Source organism: Crocodylus porosus, unplaced genomic scaffold, assembly GCF_001723895.1.
Source record: "Crocodylus porosus isolate Cpor-Errol unplaced genomic scaffold, CroPor_comp1, whole genome shotgun sequence".
Classification (NCBI taxonomy): domain Eukaryota; kingdom Metazoa; phylum Chordata; order Crocodylia; family Crocodylidae; genus Crocodylus; species Crocodylus porosus.
Window position 1 is genome coordinate 1,222,328 of NW_017728904.1, and position 26,396 is coordinate 1,248,723.

Genomic DNA, 26,396 nt, shown 5'->3' on the forward strand with positions numbered 1-26,396 from the left:
GATCTGATGGCCACCTATAAGTTTATCGGGGTGACCACCAGAATCTGGGGGAACGTCTGTTCGCCAGAGTGCCCCAAGGGATGACGAGGTTGAACGGTCACAAACTCCTGCAAGACCGTTTCAGGCTGGACATAAGGAAGAATTTCTTTACTGTCCAAGCCCCCAAGGTCTGGAAGAGTCTGCCAGCGGAGGTGGTTCAAGCACCTACATTGAACACCTTCAAGAGTAAATTGGATGCTTATTTTGCTGGGATCCTATGACCCCAGCTGACTTCCTGCCCCTTGGGCAGGGGGCTGGACTCGATGATCTCCCGAGGTCCCTTCCAGCCCTAATGTCTATGAAATCTATGAAACTGTTAGTGTTAGTTCATGATGCTTTATTTTAGTTCTGGCAGCAAGTGTGTCTGCAGAGCAGATGCATTAAAGTCTGCTTTTAGTGGTTATTTTCCTTTTATGACCATAGTGGTGTCTTCCATTTATAAATTTAAGTTTTGTTCTGCATTCTTTTGCTTGGTGAGTTTCTTAGTGGAATTAATCTTTCTCTTCTAATTTTATGCTTAAGGCAAGACCCTGTGGGAACAGCCGGAGATGATAATACTGTTGTTGGGGAATTTTGTTTAAGCTTATCCAAAAAAACCCTTCAGTTGACTTCAGACAGAACAGTGTTCCTCCTTTCAAACTTGTTTTTCAGGTAACTGCTAGGAAGTACAACCTGAAAGGAGGTGCTTTATTTACAGTCTGCCCCATGCTGTTACCCTGTAGTGCTAGCAGTTCAAGATCATTGACTGTCCCTTTTGTGACTGGGCCATTTGGCTAAAGATTGCATTTCCTTGTTTTCTGCGTGCAGGATGGCTCTGAGGCATACTTGCCTGCCCCAATCAGTCATGAACAGGAGGCAAGGGTTTACCTTCGGATCAAGCTGACACCCTCCTTCCTTGCTTTTCCACACCACCAGATGGAAGTTTTGTATCGACATAGAGTTCAGGTGAAGTATACTGTGACATGGAAATTCATGAGGGCCTCCTTGCTATGAGCAGGCAAGGTTCTTTGGGTAGATGTGATATCTTTTATTAGACCAATTAAGTAATTGGAAACAGTTCTTTGCAAGCTTTCAGATACAAACACCCTTCCTCAGGCACTGGGAGACTGCTGCTGTCTGTGGTCGCCAAGGTAGAAAAGATATGACAGCCCCTTCCAGAAAAAAGGCTAATTAATAATATTTAGCTAATAGAGACCCTGTGAGTATTGTCAGTACAGAAGCAGGGGAAACATCAGTCTGTTTTCCTTTGCTAGTCAAGTCTAGGGTCACATTCTGTGTCCATTTAAATAAAGGGCAAAACCTCATTGAACACAATGAAACCAGGAGAAGGTACATGGTTGGCTGATCACTTTTTTTAGGTCCCATCCCTGGTAGGATGAGTTTGCTCTTTAATTCCCTGAGTGTCACTCTTAACACTATACTGAGTGGCACCTCCCAATTCCTCTAGCTTTTCTATGGGTCTTTTTCTTCTGTCATGTCTTCCTGTGCCCTTCATTGATCATACTCATCTATTTCAGCAGCACTTTTTTGTAATCTGGCAACACAGTCTTAACGTCCCTTTTATTTTTAAAAACTACTGTATACAGTGAAGAATAGGTGAGACATTGCCCATACCTACTTTACTGCTGCCTTTGCCACTCACTGACTTAACTGATAAATGATCTTTTTATGCCTCACTTTTATCAAGCTGTAAAATGAGTTAAATAATGTTCCTGACTTGGGTAGTGGTGGTGGGGAATCATGAGATTTAATAAATGTTTGTAAAGTGGTTTTAGTTTCTCAGATGAAAGGAGCTGTGGAATGCTGTTATTATGGTATTACTTCACTTAATATTTTTCACTGTGGGATTGTTATTCCAAACCACATCTGTGCAAGCTCACATTTTGCTAAAGTAACACCAATGCGTACAATCATCCTCCTGTTTCTAGGGCTCTGCTTGGTTGTAATTTGCACTGTTTACTTTTTCTTGTGTTATGGGTTTTTCTTGTGTTATGTTCATACATAGGTGGAGGGAGGCAGCGGCAATTTCACATGGACCTCTTCCAATCAGAGTGTAGTCACAGTCACCATAAAAGGAGTAGTGACAGCAGGGCTGGTTGGGGGGCAGAGCACAGTGCAGGCCAGAGATGTGCAGAATCCCTTCCATTATGGAGAAATTCAGGTAAGTACTTCCCTGATGGATTGTTTTTCAGTGGCAAGAGTGTTCCTTATCCAGATTTGGAAATCTAAGACTCATCTTGAGTGATGTTGGTGACAGGCTACTGCCTAAAAATGCTGGGCTTGCTCACTTGGGGGCAGGACATGCAAACAAGTGACTGTGTAGTAAATGTGCATCAGCTGCTGCAGAGCAGTTGCCTGTGTGCCTGCTCTTACCGGGGTAAATGAAAGGTAGCACACTGTAGCATTCCCTTGCAGTAAAAGAGCAAATAGCATAGGTTAGCTTTCATTTGCCACAGGGTGAGACTTTATAATACACCCAGTGCTCTGCTATAATTATTGGAGAGCAGTGAGTGTGGTATAAAATCTCACTGTTAGTAATCCTGTGGGCACTTGTTCATGTGCTGTTGTCCTTCAAGTGCAGTTCTCTGTGTCAGGGATGTTACTTCTGACTAGCTCAAGCTATTTGTTAAGCACAGACATCCAGTGAACATTTCTATGCTGAGCTATATTAACATATACCTGGGGCTATATATTAACTATAAAAAAAGATCCAACTAAAACTTTTAGATTTGCAAAGTAAACTTTTGCTCATGTGAGTAGACTGCAAGTAGGAATCTAGCTGCCAAGTCAGGTGTGGACTCCATTTTCACATGCTTTGACTGCTTAAGTTTTTTTCCTGAAGCTGAAATGCTTGATTATAACACAGTTTTAATCCAGGGTGAACTAGCCCTTGGTACTTTGCTATTAGGGACTCTTTACCGAACTTTGCCAATCCAGGTGTATGTGCTGAGGCCGACGAAGATGGAGTTTTTGCCATTTCATGCAGACATTGAAATTGGACAAGTTTTAGAAGCTCCACTCATGATGTACTACATAGACAGAGAGACGAGGGAGACCATCGCTTTTACTGACTGTTCCCTGTTACAGCTGGATGTAAGCATGGATAAGCAAGGCATCTTCACTCCTGCTGAAGAAGGTAAAGTAACTCCAAGTCTAATTGCTTTTTAAAAAGCAGTTTGCAAAATGCACTTAATATATTTTCCAGAGGACTGCCCTTCCCTTTCCCTCTGCCTCCCTATTCACTGGTATTGCATCAGTCACCACAAAGGCCAATCAGAGCAATAACTGCTATGTCAGTTTCTGGTGCAACACTATATAATTTGATTCTTTCAACAGCTGAAGGGGATGGGACAATTAGATAGAAGGTAGGTCTGGTACACACTTAAAAAATGGAGAAGTGAGAGATTCCATTTCAGCTCTGTTTGTCAGTGACATAAAGCATGCTCCAAAAGTTCTCTTGTCTTATAGGTGTTCAGAAACCTGGCCAGAGATTTTGCTCCAGCATCCAGTTAGCTGCAAAGGCGTTGGGACATACTTTAGTGACAGTGAGTGCTACCATGTACCAGGAATATTTTGAAACCAGTGCTACGTTTGCTGCTTATGAGCCCCTCAAGGTGAGAAAGTGCTCCACTTTCATCCCCTTCTACCTGAAGCACTACTGTAATTCAGTTTTTGTGTTCCTTGTATCTTGGCTTCTATAGTGAGCCTGGTGATAGTAGTGAGGCAGCAACCATAGTCCATGCTTTCCTGCAGTTGTGGGCTGCCTGCTCATATCCATGTTGCTGTGGAACTGCAGTCAGAGGGTGTTGTCCTGGGCTTGTAGTGAAGGGGTCTGGGATTTGGGACTCCTAGGTTCTATTTTCAGCTATGTTGCTGACTAGCTAGATTACATTATGGTAGTCACTTTACACCATTCTACTGGGGAGCTGTGCAGTGTTGTTAATTAATATTTGTCAAGTTTTAAACAGGAAGTTTAAGATGTATTGTCCTGCTGAAATGTATTTTTTTGTTCATCTGGGACAAGGAGTTTCCTACCAAACCTGTATTCTTTGGCTTTATACCTGCCTACAAATTGCCCACTCATTTTCAAGACTTAGAAGTTTAGACAGTGGCTCTTTCATTGATTGGATGTTTGAAAAGCCGGATGCATTTCCTGCCCCTAGGGGAGGAGCATCCTGACCCTATGGAATTGCCAGGCCCTATCAGTAAAAACAAAGTCCATGCAAAGCAGTGTCACTACTTCTCCATGCTGAGACTGCTTAGTTCTTCAGAAATTAATGTCTGAATATGTTTAGTTGGCCTTCATCTGGAAGTAACTCTACATGTGCCTGTTCTTAGGATTGTGGCCTTAAACATTGTAAAAACTGTAGGAGTCAGTGGGTTTATTACATAGTGCTAAATCCTGCATCATCTCCCCTAGAAACCAGCTGGGTCCTAAGAAGGAACTGTAGCATAGAAATTGTCACCAGTAAGAATATTGTTTTACTGGTATCAAATTTCCAACTAAAGTAATTTTAACTGTAGCAATTAATTGTATTCTGAATTGATTTGTATTTGCTGGGAAAAACCAGAACTTACAAAGGAGTAGGTGGTTTCTTTCAGTAGTACTTTTACTTTTCCTACCTAAGCTTTACCTCTGGATCAGTGTTTTAATTGGTACAGATTCCTGGTCTGTTTAATGTGACTCTTCTCACAAGTATATCAGTATTGTCCAATCCAGATTCAATAACCAAAGGCCAATTCCTGTAATAATGTGTAGTTTCTAACAAGCAGGGCCTGAATTCTTATTCATATCAGTGGCCCTTTACATCACTCTAGCCATGTAAAGGGATATTAATGTAATCTACACTCACTTAAAGGTCCCTTAAACTCTAGAACAGGGGTCAGCAATGTTTTTGGGCAGTGCCAAAAACACCTGCAACCTCGACCTGTAAAAAGTTGGCGTGCTGGGGCAAATGCCAGGGGAGCCACGAGGTACCCAATCCTTCTTGTGGCAGTGCAGCCCTGGCCCCTTCCCTGCCATCCACCCCAAGGCATGTGTGCCAAGCAAAATGCCTTCGAGTGCTACTCTTTGGCACCCATGCCGGGGGTTGCCTACCCCTGCTCTAGAATCTTCTAACAGGTCATTTATTGAAATGAGAATCAGGCACAGTGTCTATAATTTATAGACTTAATTTTTTATAGTCTCACTGAGAAACTAAAAATAGCAGTTTCTATTAACAGTTTCTTCACTTAATCAGGCAGTAAACCCTGTGGAAGTGGCACTGGTGACGTGGCAGTCACTGAAGGAGGTGGTATTTGAGGGAGGGCCAGGTCCATGGATTTTGGAACCATCTCGTTTCTTCTTGGAACTGACTATGGAGCATGAGGAAAAAATCAAAGTTACTCAGGTCCGTCTGCCAACCAAAAGGAAACAAAACCAATACATTTACCGAATTGTGTGTCTGGAGTTGGGGGAACAGGTAGGAGAAACACATTTCCTGCAATTTAATGACTAACTGGAAGCAAGTTGGAGAATATAGCAGGCACAGGCTTACAGTTTAAAGCAGTAACTGTGAGAAAACACATTCCATTTCCTTTGACAGGAAAATACTTGGCTTGTGTTAGCACAGGCTAAGCAAGGGTCAGATGGATTCCCTTGTACCTAACTGTTAGTTCAGGAACACTGGCAGTAACTTCTGCTTATTTGTCATTCCAGGGGGAATATAGATAATGGTGAATTATCCAGTAGTGACCAGTTATCAGGAGTTAATAATTGTGTCTGGAGGGGGGCTGCTGGTAGGGAATCAGAACAACTGTGAATTAAACCATTGGGGTGAATTTTTCCATAAAGAAAAGTACTGTACTGCCCACTTTGCTAAGGCGTAAGGGGATGGCAGTCTGCCTGCAGAAAACTTTCCATAAAAATCAATTTTTCTTTCTCAGAATATGCTTTATCACAGACTAGACTGTCCTCTCAGCCTCTAATGTAGGTGTGGACTTGCCTTAGTTTTCTTTAAAAAGTCCTATATTGGAACACTATTTGATATGAAATATTGGGTGCAGCTGAAAATGAAATCTGGCTAACTATTCTTCTGGCATGTCTTTGAAGGTGCTGACCTTCCGAGTAGGTAATCAGCCAGGTGTCCTGAACCCCAATCCTGCAGTGGAGATGGTGCAGGTGATATTCATTTGTGCTCATCCAGCCAGTATGTCTGTGACTCCAGTTTACAATGTATCTGCAGGTGCCCAGCCATGCCCATTACTTCAACATAACAAGCAGCTGGTAAGGATTTACCTGTTTGACATAAAACTAAGAGTACAACTCTCCTATGCTGCTGTATGAATGAGTAGGAACTCAAGATGTGTATGGTACTTTTATCACAGAATTTAAGCTTTTGTAGCATTAACCACTAGTCAAATAACCCTTTACCAGAAAGACATGATCTGGCAATGGAATGATCTCAGTCGTATTAAGTGACTTTTCCTTAGGAAGTTTATAGACCCTCTGCCCCAAAAGACTGGCTGAGCTAGTGGTGTTTCACAGTCTCTAGAGAGGAATCCTAATGAGCTAGATTGTCTTGTCTGTTTGGACTGCATCTTTGCAGTCAAGATGATGGTTGTTATGGGCTGCATAAGAAAAGTTCAAAGGCCCAATTAGCTGTCCATGTTTTAAAGGGAGCTGGTGTTTCTCTGGGATCAGATCCTGCATTATTAACAAGTTCTGTTATTTTGGGTGTAGATCCCTGTGTCCAGTTTGAGGAATACAGTTTTGGAGTTGGCTGTATTTGATCAACACGGGCGAAAGTTTGACAACTTTAGTTCTTTGGTGCTGGAGTGGAAATCATCCAATGAAACCCTTGCACACTTTACAGATGCAAAGTCCATGCAGATGGTAGCAAAGAATGATGGTAGTGGACAGATCAGGATGCATGGTACCATTTCCTTTTATACACTGAATTGCAGTGAAGTCACTAAGAGCTATACCAGGACTGAATTTAGCCCAGTTTCTCTCTTCCTTCCTCCTAATATAATCTGTCCATGTGTGCATCACTATGAGAGCTGGGATTCTCTTTCTGTAATAATGTGAAATAGTTTATAAAATACAGACATTTATGGAACAGCTTGGGACCAAATATAAGATATTAAATAGATGGCATCAACACTTAAAGTAGAAGGACATAGTGTGGTGGTGTTATGTTGTATATTCCTCATGGCGAGTGTGAAACAAATGTCTTTCCGGATATTAAAACATACATGCCATATAGACTAAAAAACTCAAGTTATTCCTGGGATTTAACTGTCAATGGAGAAATTGAAATATCATAACAAATCTAGTGCCAACCTCCTCCCCTTCTTAAAATGGAAGTGGTTGTTTATGAACCTGTTTTGAAAATACGACATCAACTTGCTTTGTTTTTTCTCGTTAAAAGTAAAATTGGTTCATCCCCCTCCCCTCCCCCCCTTTTTTCTCAAATCCCATCTTATGTTTAGTAATAACTCTGTTACTGCCATTCATAGGGCATCAGCTGCTAGAAGTACACCAAATGAAAGGGACTGTTCTGACAACAGTCTGCTTTGTGAAGTATTCAGAGAGAGGCAGCCCGAAAGTGAGTGAAGAGAGGTATTTGGGGCATGTTTTCAAACCCTTTTGAGGTGTGTAAAGTAGAGATTATTTAATAGTCTTAACATTCAACTGATTTCTCTACCAAACTATTGCATTCTACTGATAATCTGAGCTGAGTAGGCCAAGGTTATTCAGCTAAAAATGATGTTAGTTTCTGAATAGAGAGCTCTTTACTATCTCAAGAGGTAAATCTTATTTGGACTGTAGTACCAGTTACAAGCACTGATACGAGGCTGCTGCAGTCATCAGTCCCTCCTATGTATGTCGCTTGGGCTGGTTTGACTTGAAAGGACACTAATATAACGTCTCTCTGGTTTTGGTTGCATATTTAGGAAGTATCTAACTTACTCAACTCCGCAGCTGTGGAGTTGATACTGGTAAAGGATGTGACCATTGTGCCAGAGAACATCACTATATATAATCATCCAGCTGTAAAGGTAGGAACATTTAGCGTGGCTAAATTGTACCACATCAGTGTTTGATGTATTGTGTAGCCTTTTACTGAGAATAGGTGCTTTTTTGACTTTGAGAGAAAATATCTCTGTCTAAAGTTCTTGCCCATATAACTGACTATCACTGCAGTAAATGATCAGTTCTTTGACATTTCTTATCTGTTCATTGAAAAAGAAAAGCTAGGTTGTGTTACAGAGCAAGTATTGCTTATATGCTCCAGTAGCAGTGCTTCTGGAAAGAAGGCCATTGTCTCAAACCATCCTTCTTAACATTCTTTTGGAAGTGTTCTTCACAGTACACTGCACAGGGCAAGTTCTGTTCTGGCACAGCAAAACTGAAGGGGCTGCAGTTTTACATACAAAAATGGCTATTCATTGCCTTAAAACAGCCTTCTGTGCATTGTCTGCCCCACTTCCAATCCTTGCCCATCTGCCAGTAATTAATGAGACATCACTGTTGGATTTCCATCAGGCTGCATCACCTTAGATTTAAATCAATGGAATTAATAGTATTTACTCTATTGGGTAACAAAATGAAGTAATCATTGCTCTTGAACTTCCTTTATTGGGTGAGCAGAATCAGCTGGGAGGACCATGACCTTGTATACTAGAGCTTGCTCTTTGTAATGTCAACATCACTGTGCATCTGCTAAGAGTTGAAGTCTTTACTTATTTATTTATTTGTTCAATTCATCCTTGATAAAGTCTCCCTTGGAGGCTGAATTTTGAACCCCAAAGTCAGTGGTAACTTTCTCTTTCATGAGCAAAATGAAAATGGTTGGTAAATGAGGGTGCTGGAATTTTTTTCAATTTTATTTTCCTTCCTAGGAGATATTTGACCTAGTGGAAGGATCTGGGTACTTTCTAGTCAACAGCAGTGAAGATGATATAGTAAATATTACATACCTGGAAGCAGAAAGTGCCATTGAGGTGAGCATGTTGAGAATGTTTGGCTGTGGAGAAGAGCCTGAGTTCAAATTCTTGCTGTAAGACTCACCTTTCAGGAAAGGAAGAAAAAATCTCCCTTTGTTCCCTTGTCCCTTATTTCTTTGACTTTTGTAGCTGTTTAGATATTCCACTACAAAATTCAGGATTTCATTAATGCAAGTAGGTGTGTGAAGTGGGCCAAATATTTATTGAAACAGGTATCTTATTGAGGTAAAACAAACATGTTAGATTTAAAGATCTCCTGGTACCAAGTGGTATCAAACGCACTGTATATAGATGTTATTTTGGGTTTTGTTACATAGTTAGGGAAACGACTGACCTTCAAACCCTAGAATTGTGTAGCTTTGAGGGAGGTGGTGAAAACCCCTTACTATTGGGACTTTTACAACCTGACTGGACAGTGTACTGCTGCCTCTGCTGTAGGGAACAATCCTTTGATGAATTCTGAGGGCTGAACCAAGTGGGCCTTTTCTGCCTTTCACTTCCCTAGTGATTTGAGAAATGACTTCCTAGCAGAGTGCAGTACTTAGTCACCTTCACAAGGTAGCTTAACTTTTTAGTCAGAGAGATGCAAATGACTGCAGTTGCCTTGTCTGAGCCTCTACGCTTTCCTTGCAGGTCATCCCTTTGCAACCTGGGTCTTTAACCATGGCAGTCTATGATCTCTGCCTGGCTTTCCTAGGACCAGCTACCACCTATCTCCATGTGTCTGATGTTTATGAGTTGGAGGTGGACCTGGTCGATAAGGTGAGACAATCCTCGGGAGATCCAAGTGTTGGTAAGAACATAGCCAAGTGGGATGTGATATTTCTTCTAGTTCTTGTTTCTGTTTGTGTCACTTTATCTAGACTGTGTGGAACTTCCTTTCCTTTCAGCAGTAAAGTATGTTTGACATATACGCTGTTTTATTCTGACTGTTTGAAATCTTTGCTGCAATTGTTTTTTTCTCACAAAAACAAAAGGGCAGTCTTGATGTGGCTTTCCTTTCCCTCAGTCTCTACTAGCAGGATTTCCAGACTGCCAGACTAATGGTTCCCAAGCACAGAGTATGCTGGCAGACTAGGGTGACAGCACGGCCTGTATTCACACTTGTAAAAGTGCTCTCCCTTTATCTAGATTGAGATTGGCAAATCAGTCTTCGTCACTGTGCGAGTGCTGGGTTTTCATCACCATCCCTTCAGGAGCAAATACTTCAAGCACATGAAACTGAAGCTGCAGGCGTCATCTGCTGTTTTTATACTTGTGTGAGTAGTGCAGGCAGGCTGGTGCACTCCCTTTTCCAACAGCAGCTGATACTTTTTGGGTACTGCAAAATAGCTAATAACTACAGAGAAAAATCTGCTTCCAGCACCTCTACCATCCCCAGGCTAGGGGAGTATTGTGATTAGAATGTGTGAGTACATGTCAGGACTACTGAATTCCTGTCCAGTTCTGTCACCATCCCGCTGAATGATTTTAGGAATGTTGTTTAATCTCCCAGCGTCTCCACTTATCCTTCTGTAGAATGGTGATGACATGTGAGTACTTCGTAGGGCAGGGTTCCAGGCTCAGTTCATGTGTGTAAAGCTCTTTGAGATCCTTGATTCATACTTACCAGTTGATTAAATGAGTTTATTTCCAACATGGTAGCTCAGCCCATAAATTTACAACTCTTCTGGCTTGAAATAGGTTTCTTTGGAATCCTTGTGTAATCTCTTGTTTTCCACTGTTTGCCTCACTGTGGAGACAGCTAAAGATATATCAGCGTACATGCAAATATTTTAATGGTCAGTGATTGGAAAGGAAGTTCAGCGTGTTAGATTTTAAATCTTGCCCCAACACAAGCAAGTTGGCTTGTTGCACGCTCATTGACTAGTAAAAGAAAGCTGCTAATCCCCACCATCATACAGTTTTTATGCAGGGTGTGAAAATTAAAATAACTGTAAAGTGCTTTTCCAGGAAAATGGAGGAAGTGGGTGAATACTCTGAAATTCATGTGCTTCAAGCAGTTGCAGTAGGCCAGACAACTTTGGTGGCCATAGCCTGGGACAAGATGGGAAGAAAGTTCACTTCCCCACCACGTAAAGTTGAAGTAAGAGTCTTATTTATATCAGCTGATGTCTGTGAGTCTCATCATTTATCAAATCTTTTCCTTCAAAGTGCTGTGGGGAAAAAGAAGTTCTGCATAACACTGGCTTGAATACTTTGAATTTTAAATGTTTCCGATAGTCATAAAAATGGGAAGAATTTTATCACCATTGCCAAGTTATAATGTCTTATGCTGTAATTTACATATTACACCAAGTTCTCCCATGAAATGCCCCTGTAGAACTGATGCTGAGAAGGCAGAGTATTTTTGCTAACTGGAAACATCATAATTTTGATGTAGAGGTCTCAAAGGGATGTGACAGCTTTAGAGATGCATCTAAGATGCATTTGTAGGCATTAGCAAATACATCAGTTAATAACTTGTAGCAAACTGATTAGAGTCTAAATTTGAGCTCTTTTTTGGTAGGTAAGATTTATGTGACACCTACATGAGAACAAGTACAGACTGGCTCAGTACCTGTTCACTGGTGCATTGCTAAGAATGGGGTATTTTTTGCTTTAAAGTTTGTCTCCATTAAAAATATATCAGCAGAGTTTTTTTCTACCTTTCCCGTCCATTAGGTCTTTCCTCCATTCAAACTTATCCCAAAGAAAATGACTCTAATTCCACACAACATGATGCAGGTGAGCTTTAAAAAATTTTAGTTATTCCAAAAAATTGAAACTTCTGTATTTCCCTTTGCCCCTTATTTTCTTTTCCACTATATCTATTTCCAATAGAAATTGTGCTTCTGTAGGTTAGCAAAGAAAAGCATAGATTGGGCATATGCCTTAGTAGTTTGCCTCATTTTCAGAGACTAGTGCTTCTTTCAGTGGACAGCTATCCTATTGTTTGTTTAACTATTTCAGGTGATGTCAGAAGGTGGCCCACAGCCACAGTCCATTATTCACTTCTCTATCAACAACAAGACTGTGGCTGTAGTTAACAGGCTTGGCCAGGTAACAGCTAAGACAGTGGGAACGGCCATAATACAGGGCACTATTCAGGCAGTCAGTGAAGACACAGGAAGAGTAATTGTTTTCTCACAGGTATCTTTCCATTTTGTTTCACATTTTCTCATTATTTTTTCTATGATTTGTTTTTCTTGTATTGACCTTTGCTAAAGAAGTGTATGATTAGGTGGATTTGTCAGGCTCTCTGGTCGACTTGGCAGAGTTGATCTTGACAATCCTCACTTAGAAAAAACTGCGGCTACCAAGATACCACCCCAGAGGCTTGCCGTGTGTAGCAAGAAGTAGAGGTTATTGTAAGGTTGCTGTTGCAGCTTGTTCATTTGTTCCCCATTTAAAATGAAAGATGACACCTTTGCTTGTTGGAAAGAGAAATGCCTGATTCTGCTGTGTCAGATCAGATATACTCATACGTTTTGTTTTTTTGCTTTGTAGCGCCCCTAGTGGGAAGTGTGCTGTTGAAACAAAACAGATGTTTAATTCACACCAATCAGTAGGCACCACATAACTCTAGTGACACCCTCCCCCCCCCAAAAAAAAAAACAAAAAAAACCCCAAACAAACAAAAAAAACTTTTCCTGCTTGGGTAGCAAATAATTTCCTGCAGCCTACAAGTAAGTACCCATAGAGGCATATTTGCTTATCGTTCTTCAGAAACTGTCTCCTCTACAGTACTGCTAAGGCCATGTGCAAATGTATGTTTCTTGTGTAAAGCTTCTGGCTAAGCCCTTAACCAGCCTATAAACTGTTTATTTCAAAAGTGGGACTCCAGTCTGCTTCTTCAGACTGTTCATCTTTTCAGACAGCTGAAGACTTGTTCTTTGCCTTATTTTGCAGGATCAAATAGAATTGGAAGTAGTTCAGCTAAGAGCAGTGAGAATTCATGCGCCTGCCACCAGGCTTATAACAGCCACTGAGGTAGGTATCAGAGCTACATAGTCAACTCCACTGCCATTGTCAAGTAGAGAATGACGTTCACACTGTAACTGGGACTCCAGTCTGCTGACATGATTCCAGGTATGACCCCAAAGAGGGTTTAGAATCCTGATACTGGGTTTACTAAAATGATGCTGTAAGCAAGAGGATTTCTTGAATTATCCAGACCAGTAATTCCCCACCTTTTTAAAGAAGGTGACACTGATTTGTCAAACAGAGCTCAGATGATCCCCATTTAGCTGTGTGGTTTCAGCTAAGGCTGCTTCAAACCCCATTCTTACAGCTACAATCCACCCACACACTACAGTGGGTTGCAGCATTGTGCCCATTTGAAAGGGAACTGTGAAATCCCAGTGATGTACCTTTAAAGGGAAAAGAGAGGGTCCCAAATGCATGAAGTGGCAGCTTTGATTGGGAATCATGTCAACTCCACTGCCTAGTTCACTGGTGAAGGGTGAGTTCTAAGACTGTCTTGTGCTTAGACGGTGGAAAGTCATTCACATGTTTTGTGTACATATGTGTAAATGAGAAAAATGAAGAAGAAAGCAACGTACAGGGAGATGTAGGATGCATACTGAAAAGGTGGATTGCTTATCTGGGGCTGAATATCTGAGCATGTCCAAATACAACACACTGATTGTAATATTGCACCTTCTGCCTGTCCAGGGGGTAGGGACTGAATTTAGATCCTTCGCATTAGAGCATATTTCACTGGCATTAGGCTACTAGAATCGTTGTAAGAAGGGGGCACAAGGTTTTATTAAGGAGCTTCATAGAAATGCCTTTGGTACCCAATTTATGATGCATGTATTGCAAACCCCAACTATTTCTGGAGGGTTTACACTTACCATGGCAATTAGAAATCAGTAGCCCTTCATGCTTTGTCCACTGTTTATATGGTGTTGGGGTGAGAAGCCCAGAACATAATATAGGAAACCAGAGACAGCTTAAAGTTTCCATGGTCACAGTACTCTTTATTTTGCAGATGCCTGTCTATGTGATGGGCATGACCAGCATGCAGACTCCATTTTCCTTTGGCAGTGCCAATGCAGGGCTGATGTTTCAGTGGTCAATGAGCAAACGGGATGTTCTGGACCTTCTTCCACAACACTCAGAGGTATGGAGTTGACCACTGAGAATGGGATTAACCCTCCGCTGTATGGCAGGTGGCTAAAAGCCTTAGTGGATCAGGCAGGCTGCTTTCTTAGGTAGATTAGAGCAGCTTTGTGGGCCAGGTGTTTTGAGGGATAGCATCCCTGTCACTCTGGTTCAGCTAGCTTAATATTCTTGGACACCCAATGACATCCCCTTCACCCTTTAAATCCTCTCTCAAAACAGGCAGCGTTTCATGGAGTTTTCTGCAAAGGCCTTTGTATAATAACCTATGTGCTGACTTTGCACTACATTTATTAAAGGCAGGTTTGGTATACCATGTATGTGGGTAGGCTCTAGACTGCATGTTGTGGGGAGCAGAGAATGTCATTAGCAGTCTTTTAGCAGAGCCAGTGGGAACTGTACTGAGCTGGATGCTTATCTTAATATATTTATGAAGAGCAGTACCAGGCTTGAGGATTGAGCCTGATTGTTCCCGCAGGCTCGAGTTGCTCATTGCCCCGAGAGGCAGTTAGTTCATAGTAGCATCTCCCATCATAAAGAACAAAATCCCAGGAGGAAGGCGACCTCTCAAACCCCATGTATGACAGGTTTATTTCTTTTTTCTGCATTTTCTCAGTCATTGAAATAGACAGTTGATCAAAAAGATGAACAGCCTGTAATAAAACCCCTGTCATTACTCTCTCAGGTTTCCCTGCAGTTACTACCAGAGAATAATTTCGCTATGGTCATTTATACAAAAGTGGCTGGGAGAACTGGTATTAAAGTGACAGTACAATGCCTGAATGTGTCTGCTGGGCAGTTTGAAGGAAACCTAGCTGAACTCTCAGATGAAATACAAATATTGGTAAGTGTCTCCAGTCACTCCAGAGGAGATTGTTACTTTCTTATTTAAATGGACAAGGCAGGATTTCATAACTGAACCAGGGAAGGAAGGAAACCAAAGCCTGAGGAAGATATCAAGTCATACAGACAGGGAAACCATGAATAGAAGTGAGCTTGGGGCAATGTGCTTGGGTAGGTATACACCCACCCCTTCCAAATCTCCTCTCTTGATCAGGACTGCACAGAGGGATTTGTTGGGTTCCTCTGGCAGCAATCAGCTTGTAGCCATCAGCATCAGATGTGTTAATCCTTACTATGGCATGTAAAATATCACCAGTAAGAAATTATCTACTCCCCGCATTTTTGTTGCATCACCTAAGCGCTGGATGATCACCTGCTGTGTGAAGAAGCATTGCCTTCCATTAGTTCTTACCTGACATTAATTTAATCCACATATGTTTTTCTGAAATTGCTTTTATGAAATACTGATTGTTCCTGCAGGTGTTCGATAAATTGCTACTTTTCTCTCCTGAGTGCCCCACAGAACAGATTCTGATGTCAATGAACTCTCAGCTCAAGCTGTTCACAAACAGGTAAACAAGGAATATCCCAGTCAGAACACGGAAAGTACAGAACAGAGAAACAATTACAAAGTGCATTCTTCTTTCAGGGCATGGAACTATCTGTCTTTGTGGTGTAGTCAGGTTTTCTTACCAGCTTCTCAACCTTTTGGGCATGTTCAATCTCAAGTTGCCTCAAAACCTGATTCTTTAAAGTATTTGCAAGTACTTATTAAGTGAAGTGTATCCCAGTTCAGAAGAGAGTAGGTGATGCTGATGCCTTGCGCTGACTGGATGCACAGGAATAGCATTTACCAGTTAGCATTAACACCAAATTGAGCTCTGTACGGTTATTCGGTGTAAGAAATGGCACGGTGAAGGGCTACAAATGCTGATTTCTGAGAGGGTAATTTTTATGGGCCTCCGTTATGCAAACACCCAAAACTGGCATTTTTATTGGGAATATCTGACACTTTTGGAGGTGTGTCCTGTGGTATCACACCCCTGACACATGTGATATACTTAGGGGACTGGTAAGTGGGGCTGGATCTGAGCATCTGTAAAGTTTAATGGAATATATAAAGCTGACCCCTAATCTGCTGGGCAAGCACTCTGTCCTGTTAAAATAATGAGAATGTACATTCAGCTATGTAGAGCTGGAAGGCACCACTTTGGGTGAATTGCTGGTTGTAGCTTGCACTGTCTAAGAAACATGCCATTGGCTGTGGTTTCTCATATGGTCTCAGCCACTTAGTCTAACAGTGTCTTTCCTCTGTTCTTGGTCTAGGGAGGGGGCTGCCTTTGTGAGCTCTCAGATCCTGAAGTGTAACCCCAACTCTTCTGTCATCGAGGACCATGGTCAGGGTCTCTTGAGAGCAGGAGCTATAACAGGCACTGCTGTGCTAGAAGTAACTTGTATGGAACTCTTCGGAGTCAATCAGACTGTCATAACTGGTGTCCAGGTAAGATTTGCTGTAGGTGTTTGTCCATGTTGTTGCAGGCTTAAAAACAGCATTGATTCCTTGTTTCTCAAACAACAATGAAATCTGATTCAGAAAGATCATGTATTATCATTTTTTCTGGCTCAGCATTGTTTAGGAGCAATAGAAAAGAGCTGGACATGAAGTATGTTGTAAGGTTGCATTTGGGAGGGACTGTGTAACACGGAGGTCTTAAAGGTCCTGTATACTAGAAGCCAGGTATTCCAGGGTCTGTTTTCAACTTTACCACTGACTCAACTCTGTGACCTTTAAAACAAGTTTCTCTCTCTTGAGCCTTAAGTACACATCTGTGAAATGGGGAATAACACATTAGAGACTTAATGTCTGCAAATCATCTTGTTAGATTATAAGCCCCATGGAAGTGCAAAGTACCTTCTTATCTGTTATTTACCAAGGCTTAAATAAGGTATAAGGTACAGTACTGACCTTTTTGTCATTAATATGCTGTACCCTTTTAGCAGTATTAAAAATTTAAGAGGAATCTTAAATGCTTTGATTGATGTAAGACCACCAAGGAAAAATCAGGTGCTCAGTGAGGAGTGGTTCAGTAAATGGCACTCATCCTGAATCGGTATGCAACTGTATGTCTGCTGGGTCATAAAGTCTAGTCCCCTGCACTCTAAAGCCAGTACATTATCTATCCTTTCCATAAACTGATCAAGCTCCAGGTCGCTGAACCTTTGTGAGTAAGTGGGAAAGACTGAAATGTTAAACATTGTTTTAAGCGAAACACAGAAAACATCGTTTTTTCCAGGTAGCACCGGTGTCATACATGAAGATCAGCACCAGTCCCAAGCTCTACACAACTGGCAGCATGCCCCTGGTGGCATTCCCCATTGGAATGGCCCTAACTCTCACAATCCAGTTCTACAACAACATTGGGGAGAAGTTCCATGCCCAGAACACACAGCTCTACCTGGCTTTGAACAGGTACAGTCCTGAACGCATCGGTACAGAGCTGCCTAAGGCAACTGAAAGAAACACAGGTAAAATGTTACTCTTACAATTCATGGCAGAGGTAAAAGGTTTTGCATCTCAGGCCAGAACCATATGTGAAGGCAGCTGTTCTGAAGTGAATAGCTAGTTCACTTTGCTCACAATACCACGCTGGCCCTTGGGACTATATACTTGAAATATGCTTCTTGTCTCCTCCAGGCATGTGGAGCTCTGCTAGTTTTCTTTTGATTGGCACTGTTTGCTTTCAGAGATGACCTACTGCTAATCAGACCTGGGAGCAAGAATTATACATACATTGCTCAGGCAGTGAACAGAGGAGTGACATTGCTGGGAATCTGGGATGCGAAGCATCCAGGCATGGCTGATTACATCCCTGTGCCTGTGGAGTATGCCATTGAGCCAGACATCTCCAAGTCCACCGCAGTAGGGGATGTGATCTGTTTCAGCACGCCCCTTGTAAATCAAGAAGGTGCGTGCCGTTTTTCTGTTTGTCTTATATCATCATTTCTGACTACTGTGGTGTTCAGTAGTGTGACCTTGTCAGTGATCCTCTTACATTTTGCAAGCTAAGCCAAATGCTTTGAGGCTGGCTGTGTTGCACAGGGGGTGAACATTGAAGAGGTGTCAGGGATTCTGGGGAGGGCTGTCTTTCTTCCTCAGAGTCTGTCCTGACCTGATATCCCAGTGTGGTGTTAAGGTTTCCTGCACAGCTGAAGGTTCTGACTTTCAGGTGACATACAAAAAATCATCAGAGGTTCATTATTACCCCCAGCATCCTGACCCCATTCTAACTCAGACATGCCTTAGTTCCTTAACTTCCTCACTCACATTTAAATTAATGCTGCTTCTATTTGCTACATTAAGTCTGCAACAGGATATGGGCCCGTGTAAAAGTCATAGCCCTGGATCTGAGTTTGAACAAGGTCTAGTACCAGGGGGGTCCATCAGTGCATGGTAAAGTGGATCTCCTTCAGCTTGACATGCCGGGAACAGGCTTTCTCTTTTACCTGATTTCCAGTAGTACAGAGGGGCACATGAAGTATGTTGAACTGGTTGGTCACACTGGCACCGATAAGACTGTGTGTGAAGGGAATTGACCTAGCTTCTGCAATAAGCTTTCTCTGGGATTCAGAAGAAAGTTGTGCTGAGCTTGGTGAAAACTTGGTCCCTGCCAGGATAGCCACCTTGTAATGTGGCAAAGGACTGGCTGAATCATTGCCCAGGACCAGAGAAGAACTGTTGTACTCTTCACTAAGGAGAAAAGACATGGTATCTGCTCTTGACACCAGCACAGAAACCCTAACACAAAAGCTCTAACAACCAGCTGATGACAAGGGGCATAACTCTTCTTGCCTTTTGCACTATTTTTACACAATTCTGACTGCATGAGCTTCAGTGGGTCTATTTGAGTAACTGCTACTGCCTGAACTGGTGCATCAGACCCAAGGTTTGTTGTTAAGAGAGAGCCTCCTATTATCTCAGGCTTCCAGAATTCAGATGTGGGCTCAGCCTTGCTGTTCTTGACCTTGACTCAAAAAGAATGTTTTGCATCTTTTTTTTCTATCCACCAATGTAACACTTTACAGCCCTCCATAGAGGCTGTCTACTTGTGTTCCTTATATAAAGAGTTTAGCAGCTGTATTAAAAGACTTGATTCCTAATGAACGACATCAGTGTGGCTGCAGCTCCAGTCTGATTAGTCTGTGCATGGTAAATTAAAGTTTGATAGCATTTTTAGAACAAAGGTAACCAGAGAACATTCCCAGGAATGCAAAAAACCTTTCCTTCACCCTATAAAACCTCAGCTGAGCATTCTCCTAACCCAGTGACCCCAAAAATTAACCCACAGGTTTATGGTCCTGTTTTATTCAAGTAAATATGATTTATGATCTGTCTGCCTTGGAGTACAAGCAGACAGTAGTTCAGTGTATTCCACTGTGTGGGAGGGACACTTGCATAGTGTGAATAAAAGGTTCACTCTATGAGCTCTAAAAACATGAGGTCCATGAGCTGATATTCGCTGTAAATTCTCTGAACGTGCTGTAGGGAAGAAGCGTCTGAAGTTTTTTCCCCAGCACATCCACTGAATTCTTTCATGAAGTGAAGACCAACTGGCAGAATCTGATTTGTGACTGTTTCTTATAGGAGAACCTGGGATGTGGCATATCTCCCCCAGTGGCATTCTTGAGATGGACTCAGTGAGTGGAGCAGCATTTGTGAAGAGCCGTGGGACTGCTACAGTCTTTCATGACATTCCAGGGATAGGGAAAACATACAGAGAGGTATTCATTGCAGCATACTCCAGCTGGAGAGGCAAGCTTGCTATTGTTCATGCCAAGGAAATTCTTCACGTGTATTAGTTTGTGAGATGTATCCATAGTCAGCCTGCATTTATCTTGGAATCCTTCTGTTTTAAGAATGTGCAGTTTTATATTAAACTGAAAGAGGCACAGTTTAATATAAAAGCCACAGACTGAATGTGCTGTTACAAAAGTATACAGAGCTTTTACTGTAACTGGAGATGGGATAATTGACAAAACTGGATTCAGTTCCTAGGTAGGAAAATATGTCCTGCAAGTAAAGGATCTTTTAAAAATATAAGGCAGTGAAGGCTTGATTCTTCTATACATGAAAGTTCCTAAACACTCTTCTAGTACAGTAAAAGGGACCCTTTGTATTATTCTAGATAGAGTAATACATTTAGAAGAGTGTACCCTAAATGAGAATCTGGCCCCACAGTCAACTTGCTTGACTCAGTAGTGGAAGAAAAGTTCCAACAGTAACCTCTTTGCGGTCCCTCCACATGCCCTGTTACACTATTCCAGGTAGTTGTCAACAGTTCTTCAAGATTAAGCCCCCAGCTGGGTCCCAAAGGCTACCTGACCAACACGCCTGACTCTTCTAAACTCCAAGTCTTTGTTGCTACAAGCAGTGCAGAAGCAACGCTCAAAGGTAAGAGCTTCACTGCTTCTGAACATCTCTAGCTTGGCCCAAGCTGAACTCACTGCAGTTCATTGGTTGATTGCAGTGTTTATTCTATGGGACAGCAGATGTACTGATTCCAGAGTAGCCCTCCTCACTGATAAATGAGATTTCAGGATATAAGAGCAAATGAGGTGAACTGCAGTGCAGTTCTGGTAAATTCTACACTATGGACCACCTACACTTCAAGTTTTTCTTCCAAAAATATGAGAATTAGTGATTTTCATTTGATGTGTGCCTTACCTGTTCCATTGGTTTATCTTCCCTCCAAGTGCAACTCAGCTATCAGCAAGTGGAAGTGTGACATCTTAATAAAAAGAACATGGCCTATCTTACACTGTTAACAAGAATGTCAATTTTCAGGTTTTAAGCTAGAAAAGCATGTTGTTTCATTTCAGATTTGACTTTTTACTTTGCCACTAAAACTCTTGTGTTGATGGTTATTCAGAAAGAACCATCTTTATGGCAGGTGTAAGATGGATAAAAACTATAGACTGGCACCTGAACTACTCTGTCTACTGAGAGAAACTTCCTTGCTAAGCTTCATAACTATCCGCTGTGAGGTTGAATTATTCGGTCTTCCATTTTTCTTTTCTAGGCCCCTGCAGCCCAGTTCAGATGTATGCAATCTCTAATCTTCTTCTCCCAGAGTCTCACCTGATGTGTCAAGTTGAATTCAGCAACCCAATGTTTGACATTCCAGCAAGTAAAGTCTTTAGCATCCAGTCAAAATTTAGCATTGAAAGAGGTAGGCAGGACCTTCTTGAGCTGAGTGGGAAAAGAAATGGTGAATGTTTTGATTTTTTAAAAAATTTTTTTTTCCTTCCCATGACATTTCTTTTTCTCCGCAAATACCACCTCTGCACGCTTGTTGGCTCTGGTTAAGAATATGTGAAGTCAGTGCTCCCTTCCCATCACATTTCTTCCCCTTGTTAGAATGTGTAGTCCTTGCTACTGATAGAAGGGCTATGTATTCAAAGTAATCAAACACAACTCTCTGAATGCTTATTGTTTGGTCTTGACTTTAGGTCTGTATGCCTGTCTAATCACTGCTAAGCCCCAGTCTGATGAAGTCCGTCTGGCTTTGAGTTTTGCTGAGGCCTCGGTGTACGTGATGGTCTCTCTCTCCAGTCAGCGGAGCAAGGACGGAATGCAAAGAATCCTGGTTCCTTTCCTTCCGGCATTTTACATCAACCAGTCAGAATTGGTTTTTAGCAGCAAACAGCTTAGTGGCGAGATAAGAGTGCTGGGAACTGAGAAAGTGTTAGAAAAGCTGCAGGTACATGAGGCCTTTTCTCTGTGTGTCACCATTCCTGGGAACACACATTACCTATTCCTGGGGAATAGATATGCATGCTAAACAGAAGGAATAAAAATATCTCACGTCCCCAAGGCTTAGTCTGAGCAGTTAGTCCTATGGAATCAACATAAAGAGATGATGGATTGTGTCACTCTGTTTGGAAGCAGTTATTTTTGGAGGAATTGAAAACTCCCATTCTCATATCAAGAGTGTGGGGTGGGAACTGGGCAAGGAGCCCGTTACAATCACGGCAATTATGTGAGAGAACTGTTGCTTTACTGTAAATAACCTTACTGCTCTGTCCCGTACACAGATGTAGACCTTCTCTGGTGTTTCCGTTTAAATACCTTTCTTTCTCTGTTCTCAAAGGTTCATCCCAGCTCTCCTGCAATAATAGTGAAGCATCCTGAATACATACCCAACATGCCCGGGCTTGTCTCCTACCCCATTAACGTGGCCAACCTCACATCTCTCCGGCAGAGGGCAGCACCTGTCTTCATCAACATCTCCTGTGTCCTCACAGGCCAAAGAGATTCAGTAGAAGTGAAAGTTTTGGCAGAACAGCACATGTTTGGTGAGCATCTACTGGTCTGGTGGGTCCAAGGGGATGCAGCAATTCTGTCAGAGCTGTGTGCTCCAGGATGTATTCTAATGCTTCCCGAGGCCAGCCTCCACTCTGGGGCAGTCAAGGGAAATGAGGACCCTGCCCAGATCTGACCCTGCTGGGGCATTGTACCCCTACAGGTCTCACTGATCATAGGGGGAACTGAGTGCACCAGGAACAGGCCTTTGGGATGCTAAAGCAGCAACCACGGGCCTGCCACAGAGTTCACTTCAAGTGAAAACTCAGTTGGTCCCTCTGGACCCAGCCCTGCTCTGTGGGAGTGGAGCTGAACTTGTTGCATGGGGCAATAAGGAGAGGGAGAGGAGGAATTGTCCTGAACTGTGAGTCTTAGTTCTCTAAGTGACTGGTTCCAGCTGGGTCCCAGGTTGATCGTGATGGGAAGCAGTTCCCATCTGACTGTTCTCAAGCCATCTACAAGTGCAGTCAGTGTCTTTATCTCTTAGGGACAGAGGGCACCGTCAGCAGATAAATGAAACTACCCCCTTCCCAGAGGCAGTAGCCCCTCAAGTCATGGCTGAGGCACTTGGACCAAAGCCCTGTGGTGGAAGGCTTCCCTTAAGCTGCTTGAGATGTGCCCTTTCCCTAGAAAGGGACTTTTTTCTTCTGGGTTTCAGCAGCAACTTTCCCTTAAAAGAGAAAGTGATTTTTGAAAAAGTTAATTAATGTTTGTTTTGTTGAGTGAACTAACTGAAGTTGAACAAAGAAATGTCTAAGGTGTTTTTTTTGTAATGCTTTCTTGTTACAGCAGGCACACAGGCCTAAGCATTACCTATCTTTTTTTAAACAAGGTCAGTGCAGTGAAGCAGGAATTGTGCAACAGCTAATAAGCTCTTACCAGATCCTTCTCTTCACCCTTTTTGCTGTTCTAGCATCAACAGCTGTCATCTTTCTTAGTAAGTAAAAACACATGGTGTGCAGCTAATCACTAAACTCCAGGAAAATCGGGCTCATTACTTTTTCCCTTGTGATCTTTCATAGAACAATAGGACAGCCCTCTGTTCAAGGTAGGATCATGCCTGTTTAAATCATCCCAGACAGATATTTGATTACCTCCACTTAAAACTTCACAATGGGGTAGATTTTACCACTTGTAGGGAACCTGTTCCAGTGCTTAACCACCCTTATAGTTAGAAGTTTTTCTTAACGCCCAACTTATAAAGCTCCTTTTGCACACCAATATTACATTTAGCTTCAGTCCCTGGTAACTGTTAGATCCTTCCCTGAATACTGTAGTAATGTAAAAGTAATCCATTTGTGCCAGTTTCACCTGTTAACATTGTTAGTGCCTGGCATTCTGATCTATTGTATAAGGCTTTTCCAACCCTACCAAAAATGCATATTTTCTTTTTCCTCCATAAAGTGCAGGGAACAAGACACTCTTACTTGCAGTTCCTCTTAAAACTGGTCAGTTGGGAACCAAAGTTAAATGAATCCAGTGTCCCTGCAGCTTTTTGGAGATTTAACCATATTTTCAAGGAGATGAGCTGCATGTGACATGAGCGTACATAATTTGGATTGTTTCTGCAGCTTACAATGCCTTTCTGACAAGAGTGCAAACTGTGCCCATTGTGTACATTCCCACCTCTGCTGCTTCTCAGACAGGTAAGCTGGACTCTCTTTTTAATTATTTAGAAGTCCCAAAATCACCTATTGCTCTGGCACATGATCTTGTATTGTGTTGGGGGTCTCCTTGTGACCTTGGCAGCTACTGAATAAGCTCATGTACAAAAATGTAATAGCCTCCAATGACCCACACTACCTCAGTGGCAGGGAGGAGGAAGCAACTTTTCTTTGCATGTACAACTTGTGGGAGTGAGTTAGACGGTTACACTAAGAACAAGGCGCCCCATACAGGAAAAGAACTTGGGAGTTTAGATGCCTTTTTCTTTAGGCCTCAGCAGTGACCTTCCGTAAATTCCTAGCTTGTCTCATTATCATCTAGTCTCCAGCTTTTAGTCTGAGCTCCCTGCTTTCCTTCATCTTCAGGGTATTATTCTCCTATGAGTCCTCAGCATCACAATGGAAGAAATAGGATGCAGCACTGGCTTTGGAGCATGAGGAGATAGCACAATGGAAGGAAGTGTCTTTTTGTACAGAATAAACTAGTAACAAAGTGTTTGTCCTTTCTAGGCGCTAGGCTTTTAGTAATGATTAATGGAGTTTTCATGGGTACAGGGTAAAGTAGCATGCTGTTTGTTCACTGCCAAGCAGCAAGATCTACCCACCTTTAACACTAGTTTTCTTCACCTGAGCATAGATCCAAGCCTTATGCTGGTCAACATCAACACTGCAACCCCCATGAGTATAAGGTTTGACTCCAGTTGGCAAGGCATTTCCCTTTCCCCTCATAGGAGCGCTATGTGGTAACAAGCAGCAAGGAAAAATAAGAAACTGAATAGTGTGTGTTTTATCCAAAATTTATTGAGAATGAGATGGGTGAGGCTACACGGACAGTCAGTCACGTTCTCCAGCCATGTTCTGTTTCTGCAAAGCACCTGGCCCAGCGCACCAGTGCTTTGAGGTAGAGTCCTGTGCTCCTATGGGCACATGTACCTGCGCGTGGTCATTGTGCGGTTAGTCCCACCTATCTCTGAGAGATGCTCTTGTTTAGGTTAGTGCTGCTTTCGTCTGAAGGAACATCCTGAATAGGAGAACAGGCAGTAAGCATCTTGAAAACATGGGGCTATAGGTAAGTTAGCAGGACTGACTAATTGGTAGGATTCTCTCAAGACTCAGAAAGTTTGATTAGCAGAAGCTCAGCTTTTGAGGTGCACCCATGTTTCAGACACTCCAAAGCAGAAGAGGTTTCCCCAGATTTGCCACTTTCCCATCTGAAGTGGTAGGTAGACAGAACACTACCAGAGTTGACAACAGCAAGAGCTCCAGGGCTGTGCAGAAGTAGGGGGTGGCAAGCAGTCTCACTGCTCAGAGAAGGGCAGCCTTGAAAGGCAAGTCAAGTCAGGTGTTCTTTGGGGGTGGCAACAATTCCAAAAACACGTCTCACAAAACAGTGGCAAATCCATTAGAGCAAGGAGGTCAATAATAATTGTTCATCAGCAGTAATTACCTAATAATCATCATTTTTTTTAGGCTTACATCCTACCTTATCCAAGAAGAGCTTATTAGAACAAGTGTATTGAGAATGAGAAGTTTTTTGTCTGGCCTTTGCTAAGGAATCTTTTGCTGTCCAAAAAAAGCTTAAGATTGGATTTTTAAATCCCAATTTATGCAAGAGGAAAAAAATCCATCAGGGCTGGGCACTAAGAGAGCATCCACACATTACCAGCTCTTATAAGAGACAGGACTGCCATTTACCTTCTGTAAGCCTTGCCTTTCCTCCGGTGGGCTGGCACAGCACAGTTGAGCAGCCCACGCACAGAACCACAGTCTGAGCATGGCTGAAAACAGTGGTGATTTTATAGCAACCTGAAAGGAAAGCAAAGCCTTGAAGCGCACACATTTCCTGGTCAGGGAACAGCAGCAGGGCTGCGTTCACCACTGGTGGAAGCGACCAGTTGCATCTCTTAGGGGTGGTTACAGCCGCACTGGTCTGAGGACATAGGCACATGCAGTTCTTTGTTGGTCTAATAAAAGATACTGCATTTATTCAGAGTAGTTGGAAAGAACTACTCTTTCAACTATTTAGTTGGTATAATCAAATACGTCACATCCACACAATTTTAAGTGCCTTTTATCTGGGCTAGGGCCTACTATGGGCAGGAACAGGCAGGAGACCACAAACCCCTTGATACCTGCCTGGCACCAGTCCTGCCAAGGAAGGGGGAGGCTCCAGCATTGCAGCCGTCCCCATAGCGGACACCGGGCCCCACACACACTTCCCTGGCGGTTGCACGGCTCGGGCCTTCCTTACCGGGACACTTAACGTCCATGAAGTAGGAGTTGGGGCTCTGCACCAGGCGCTTCTTCTTGTGTTTCCTTTTCTCCTCCTCGGGGGACGGATGCAGCAGGTCCTTGGCGAGCTGTGGGGGGAGGGGGCCATGGGTGAGGCCGCG

At 42.6% G+C, this 26,396-nt stretch overlaps 3 protein-coding genes and 1 long non-coding RNA gene across 4 annotated transcripts in view; 2 read left to right on the forward strand and 2 right to left on the reverse strand.

The window, feature by feature from the left end:
• Positions 1-9,107, reverse strand: part of LOC109324787 — a 14,731-nt gene extending 5,624 nt beyond the window's left edge. Inside the window, exon 1 of the long non-coding RNA XR_002105007.1 lies at positions 9,004-9,107. This is a non-coding gene — a long non-coding RNA (uncharacterized LOC109324787). The remainder of the gene's footprint in view (positions 1-9,003) is intronic.
• NUP210L (nucleoporin 210 like) overlaps positions 1-24,500 on the forward strand; it is a 35,809-nt gene extending 11,309 nt beyond the window's left edge. The window contains exons 11-40 of the mRNA XM_019556848.1: positions 847-984; positions 2,045-2,200; positions 2,977-3,175; positions 3,508-3,653; positions 5,280-5,501; positions 6,131-6,304; positions 6,761-6,953; positions 7,540-7,628; positions 7,978-8,082; positions 8,926-9,027; positions 9,664-9,792; positions 10,162-10,289; positions 10,984-11,116; positions 11,695-11,757; positions 11,983-12,162; positions 12,922-13,002; positions 14,006-14,137; positions 14,822-14,980; positions 15,460-15,551; positions 16,306-16,480; positions 17,274-17,449; positions 17,725-17,945; positions 19,622-19,758; positions 20,302-20,428; positions 21,057-21,206; positions 21,487-21,737; positions 22,128-22,332; positions 23,172-23,276; positions 23,911-23,985; positions 24,370-24,500. Coding sequence (XP_019412393.1) covers positions 847-984; positions 2,045-2,200; positions 2,977-3,175; positions 3,508-3,653; positions 5,280-5,501; positions 6,131-6,304; positions 6,761-6,953; positions 7,540-7,628; positions 7,978-8,082; positions 8,926-9,027; positions 9,664-9,792; positions 10,162-10,289; positions 10,984-11,116; positions 11,695-11,757; positions 11,983-12,162; positions 12,922-13,002; positions 14,006-14,137; positions 14,822-14,980; positions 15,460-15,551; positions 16,306-16,480; positions 17,274-17,449; positions 17,725-17,945; positions 19,622-19,758; positions 20,302-20,428; positions 21,057-21,206; positions 21,487-21,737; positions 22,128-22,332; positions 23,172-23,276; positions 23,911-23,985; positions 24,370-24,449 — 4,323 coding nt within the window. The 3' untranslated portion in view covers positions 24,450-24,500. The remainder of the gene's footprint in view (positions 1-846; positions 985-2,044; positions 2,201-2,976; positions 3,176-3,507; positions 3,654-5,279; positions 5,502-6,130; positions 6,305-6,760; positions 6,954-7,539; positions 7,629-7,977; positions 8,083-8,925; positions 9,028-9,663; positions 9,793-10,161; positions 10,290-10,983; positions 11,117-11,694; positions 11,758-11,982; positions 12,163-12,921; positions 13,003-14,005; positions 14,138-14,821; positions 14,981-15,459; positions 15,552-16,305; positions 16,481-17,273; positions 17,450-17,724; positions 17,946-19,621; positions 19,759-20,301; positions 20,429-21,056; positions 21,207-21,486; positions 21,738-22,127; positions 22,333-23,171; positions 23,277-23,910; positions 23,986-24,369) is intronic.
• Positions 1-26,396, forward strand: part of LOC109324773 (mothers against decapentaplegic homolog 6-like) — a 165,330-nt gene that overhangs the window by 114,333 nt on the left and 24,601 nt on the right. The gene's annotated exons all lie outside the window — the stretch shown is intronic.
• Positions 24,787-26,393, reverse strand: RPS27 (ribosomal protein S27; the record flags this gene model as incomplete). The annotated part of the gene is made up of 3 exons (XM_019556716.1): positions 24,787-25,024; positions 25,699-25,809; positions 26,255-26,393. Coding segments are annotated over 3 exons (279 nt in total), but the record flags the coding sequence as incomplete, so codon positions are not given.